The 4,840-nt window shown below is 52.0% G+C and overlaps 1 protein-coding gene across 1 annotated transcript in view; it reads left to right on the top strand.

Annotated features, from left to right (window-relative positions):
- Positions 1-4,631, top strand: part of LOC310945000 (Golgi apparatus protein 1-like) — a gene marked incomplete at its 5' end in the record, with an annotated part of 24,741 nt that extends 20,110 nt beyond the window's left edge. Inside the window, 9 exons of the mRNA XM_083910939.1 lie at positions 1-27; positions 125-262; positions 1,225-1,348; positions 1,432-1,574; positions 1,719-1,820; positions 2,308-2,415; positions 2,678-2,798; positions 2,895-3,001; positions 4,033-4,631. The exon at positions 1-27 is cut by the window's left edge and continues 66 nt beyond it. Coding sequence (XP_083767065.1) covers positions 1-27; positions 125-262; positions 1,225-1,348; positions 1,432-1,574; positions 1,719-1,820; positions 2,308-2,415; positions 2,678-2,798; positions 2,895-3,001; positions 4,033-4,200 — 1,038 coding nt within the window. The 3' untranslated portion in view covers positions 4,201-4,631. The remainder of the gene's footprint in view (positions 28-124; positions 263-1,224; positions 1,349-1,431; positions 1,575-1,718; positions 1,821-2,307; positions 2,416-2,677; positions 2,799-2,894; positions 3,002-4,032) is intronic.
- Between the last annotated feature and the right edge of the window lie 209 nt (positions 4,632-4,840).

Here is a 4,840-nt window from a genome sequence, read left to right as displayed (position 1 = left end):
CCCAACGTGGCCTTTGGTAACGCCCAGGTGAGGAGCAGACACAGGAGAGGTGTTTCTGTTTGATGTTTCTGCTCCTCCTCCCCCTCCTCTCTCCTCACTCTGTTCTCCTCCCTCCATCCTGTAGATGATCGAGTGTCTGAAGGAGCAGAAGAAGCAGCTCAGTCAGCGCTGCCACCAGAGGATCTTCAGGCTGCAGGAGACGGAGATGACCGACCCGGAGCTGGACTACCAGCTGATGAGAGTCTGCAAACAGATGATCAAGGTGAGGAGGAGGAGGAGGTGAGGGAGAGGAGGGGGAGGAGGAGCAGGCAAGGGGGAGAGAGGAGGAGGAGGACAGAGGAGGGAGGAGAGGGGAGAGAGGGAGGGGGAGGAGAGAGAGAGGAGGGGGAGGAGGAGAGAGGAGGAGGAAGAGGAGGAGGAGGCAAGGGGGAGAGAGAGAGAGGAAGAAGAGGAGGGAGGAGGAGTAGGAGAGGGAGGAGTAGGCAAGGGGGAGAGAGGAGGAGGAGGAGGAGAGAGAGAGAGGAGGGGGGAGGAGAGGGAGGAGAGAGGAAAAGTAGGAGAGAGAGAGGAAGAGAGGGAGGAGGAGACGAGAGGGAGGAGGAGTAAGCGGGGGGGAGAAAGAGGAAGAGGATGAGGAGAGAAAGAGAGAGGAGCGAGGAGGATGAGAGAGGGAGGAGGAGGAGAGAGAGGGGAGGTAGGAGGATGAGAGAGGAAAAAGAGGAGGAGAGAGAGAGGAGGAGAAGGAGAGGGAGCAGGAGGGGGAGAGGGGAAGAGGAGGAGGAAAGAGAGAGGAAGAGGAGGAGAGAGGAAGACAGGGAGGAGGAGGAGAGGGAGGAGGAGGAGAGAGAGAGGGGAGGTAGGAGGAAGAGAAGTAGGCGACAGGTGGAGAGGGAGGAGGAGAGAGAGAGGGGATGTAGGAGGATGAGAGAGAGGAGGAAGAGGACGAGGAAAGAGGGAGAGGAGAAGGGGGAGGAGGAGTAGAGAGAAAGGGTGGAGGTGAAGGGGGAAATTCTGATTATTATTAAAAATACTATTAATACTATAAATATTATATTGTAGAAAACACCATAAATGTGAACACGTCAGCCTTCCAGCGTGTGTGTGTGCGCGTGTGATTGTGTGTGACTGTGCGTGCGCGGAGAACAAATCCCACATTAGTAAACATCATCAGTGAACGTCAGAATCTCCCTTTCACGGCGGTCGATGTAAACTTGTCTCCTGCAGCGGTTCTGCACCGACGCGGACGCCCGGAACGTCCTCCAGTGTCTGAAACAGAACAAGAACAGCGAGCTGATGGATCCCAAATGCAAACAGATGATCACCAAGAGGCAGATCACGCAGAACACGGGTCAGTCCAGCGTCGATGTGGTGAACCTGAACCTGTTCTCACGCAGCGTTCCCCTCCCTGACTCTCCCCCTGCTCCGCTCCAGACTACAGGTTGAACCCGCTGCTGAGGAAAGCCTGTCGAGCCGACATCCCAAAGTTCTGCCAGCCCGTCCTGAACAAGGCGAGCGAGGACAGCGAGCTGGAGGGCCAGGTCATCGCCTGCCTCAAACTCAAATACGCCGACCAGGTCAGTGCAGGACTACATCACAGTCAGCTGCAGTGATACAAACACACTACAGAAGCCGTGCTGTGTGTGTTTCATGAGACTTTCTGCTGATTAAAGACTGAACTGGTCTTAAACGCTGTGTTTTGTGGCCGGGCTTTGGTGCAGAGGTTGTCTCCAGATTGTGAAGATCAGATCAGAGTGATTCTCCAGGAGTCGGCGCTCGACTACAGACTCGACCCACAGCTGCAGATGCACTGCACAGATGAGGTACGCACGCACCACGCACGCACACATGCACACACACTTTTTAAAAAGATCTTTCTCTGCATCAAACCAACTTTGCTTTCATCTTTTTACTCACCCGACCATTGGTGTTTTTTCCGCTTCCTCTCCTCCCATTTCCTCCTGTTTCCTCTCTTCTCTCCTGTTTCCTTTCCTCGCCCGTTTCCTCTCTTCTCTCCTGTTTCCTCTCTTCTCTCCTGTTTCCTTTCCTCGCCCGTTTCCTCTCCTCTCCTGTTTCCTCGCCCGTTTCCTCTCCTCTCCCATTTCCTCCTGTTTCCTCTCCCGTTTCCTCCTCTCCTGTTTCCTTTGCTCTCCTGTTTCCTCTCTTCTCCCGTTTCCTCTCCTCCCCTGTTTCCTCTTCCCTCTCCCCTCTCCTCTTCTTTCCTCCCCTCGTTCTCCTCTCCTCTCTCATCTTCCTCTTCTCCTCTTTCCTGTTTCCTCCCCTCGTTCTCCTCTCTCCGTCCTCCTGCAGATCTCCAGGTTGTGTGCGGAGGAGGCAGCAGCTCAGGAGCAGACGGGTCAGGTGGAAGAGTGTCTGAAAGTTAATTTACTGAAAATCAAACAGGAAGGCTGTAAAAAGGTAAACATTATTCACTACTATCGTTCTGTCCCGTGCACTTAATTAGGTTTATTTTTCCCCATGTTATAATTTTACCTAAATATCTATCAGACAGTAGACCTCATCATCTTATTACCACGACTGTACTCTTGATTAAGTTAAAATAACCATTTTTCTAACTGTAATTGAGATGATTCCACATGTAAATCTAATAAATGGATGAGGTGCAGGTGCAGAAACTCAGCTTTGTTCCCTCCATCTTCCCCCTTTCTTTCGTCTGCAGGAAGTCCTGAACATGCTGAAGGAGAGCAAGGCGGACATCTTTGTGGACCCGGTCCTCCATACAGCCTGCGCCCTGGACCTCAAACACCACTGTGCGGCCATCACACCCGGCAGAGGGCGACGTGGGTGCTCTCACACAGTCTGTTTGTGCAGAAGGTTCGGTTGCGTTTGAATGTCTTCATGTGTTGCTCCCTCTCTCTCTCTCTCTCTCCGTCCAGAGATGTCGTGTCTGATGGAGGCGTTACAGGACAAGAGAGTTCGTCTGCAGCCCGAGTGTAAGAAAAGACTTCAAGACCGCATCGACATGTGGAGCTACGCTGCTAAGGTAGACACGTTTTCATTTTACGTCTTTTAAAGAGAAGCCAAATGTCCTCTTATAATTCATTTGAGTAAACTTACGCGCATGGTTTCTACGCAGTATGGAAAAGAGTGGAATTTAATTTGTTTGGAAAAAGGGAAAAGAGTTTGGAAAAATATATTAATATATACAAATCAAAACCAGTTTACAAACAAGTACCTCGGGATCACGTTCAAGAGTGAGGGGACGATGGAGCGTGAGTTTGGCCGGAGAATCGGAGCAGCCGGGGCGGAGCTGCAGTCGCTCTACCGCACCGTTGTGACGAAAAGAGAGCTGAGGAAGGCAAAGCTCTGGATCTACCGCTCAATCCTGGTTCCTACCCTCACCTATGGTCATGAAAGCTGGGTCAGGACCCAAAGAACCAGGTCGCGGGTACAAGCGGCCGAACTGTGTTTCCTCAGGAGGGGGGCTGGAGTCTCCCTTAGAGAGAGGGGGAGAAGTTCAGCATCCGTGAGGAACTCGGAGTAGAGCCGCTGCTCCTTTGCGTTGAAAGGAGCCAGTTGAGGTGGTTCAGGATCATCTGGTAAGGATGAACCCTGGGCGCCTCCCTAGGGAGGTGTTCCAGGCACGTCCAGCTGGGAGGAGGCCTCGGTGTCCCCCAGTTAGAGCGGGTTAATGTGGCCCGGGAAAGGGAAGTTTGGGGTCCCCTGCTGGAGCTGCTGCCCCCGCGACCCGACCCCGGATAAGAGGTTGAAGATGAGTGAACTGAACATGTCTCGGTTTGGAGTTCATTCACTTATATGAGCTACAATAAGTATGTAAAAATGTCTTGTAATGACTTGGCAACATAATGCATAGTCAGAATTTAACAGACGTGTTAAAAGTTTGATTTTAAAACCATTTATCTAGTTAATATTGGCTAAAATCCTCTGAGAAGTCTGGAAAAGTCTGGAATTTAGAAAAGGAAAATGTGTAGAAACCCTGTTTGTGTGTTTACTGAGGATGTAAAACCCGTCAAAATAGAACCGTTGATATGAACCTTTCCCTCCGTCCTGCAGGTGGCGCCGGCGGAGGGCTTCTCAGACCTCGCCGTGCAGGTGATGACGTCGCCCTCCAAGAACTACATCCTACTCATGATTGCGCTGAGCGTGTGCGTCCTCTTCCTCGTGGGGCTGCTGTGCGGCCGCATCACCAAGCGAGTGACGAGAGAACTGAAGGACCGGTAGAGGACAAGAGCGCGCTGACTAAAAGACTGACTCCTCACCTTCCTCCTCCTCCTCCTCCTCTTCCTCCTGCTCCTCCTCCTCCCTCAGACGCCCGGTCTGTAACCAGCCAACCTGCACAGTGCCATCGGCAGCGCCCACATCAATATTTGCATCAAATGCAGAAACGTCCCTCACAAATCCATTTGGGCTTCTCCAAACTGATCGTCTGACTGGAGCGTTTTCTCCTCAACGATCGTATTTTCCCCCCCAAACAAATGTGCTCTTGCCCGAGGATGTCGTTTGGCGTCGGACGTGAAGTTCGTCCGGCATCTGTTAAGATTCTAAATAAGCGCCGTTCACGATGTGACTGAGGGCTGCTGCTCCTGAGGTTAGCGACGCTTTCCGCTCGTTGAGTCCCGATGCTTCTTTTTGTGATATTTAACTGGAGACTGGCGCATGCAGAGCAACAGGAAGTTGTTTGTCTCTAAGTGACTGCGGCGGAAGACTCAAACTTTGGGGGTTGAATTCTTTGAGACGTTCCCGTTGCTTTCAAACCTTTTCTCATCAGTCGCAAAGTCCCGTCCTCTTCGCGCTCCTGTACGGCATCACGCCCGGCTCCGGATTCTCCTGGATGTTTTCACCTTGACCTGGATCTTTTTCT

This window comes from Echiichthys vipera (assembly GCF_963691815.1).
Source record: "Echiichthys vipera genome assembly, chromosome: 1".
NCBI classification, from domain to species: Eukaryota; Metazoa; Chordata; class Actinopteri; order Perciformes; family Trachinidae; genus Echiichthys; species Echiichthys vipera.
The sequence above is the reverse complement of the archived record's forward strand: the minus strand, read 5'-3'. Positions and strand labels throughout refer to the sequence as shown.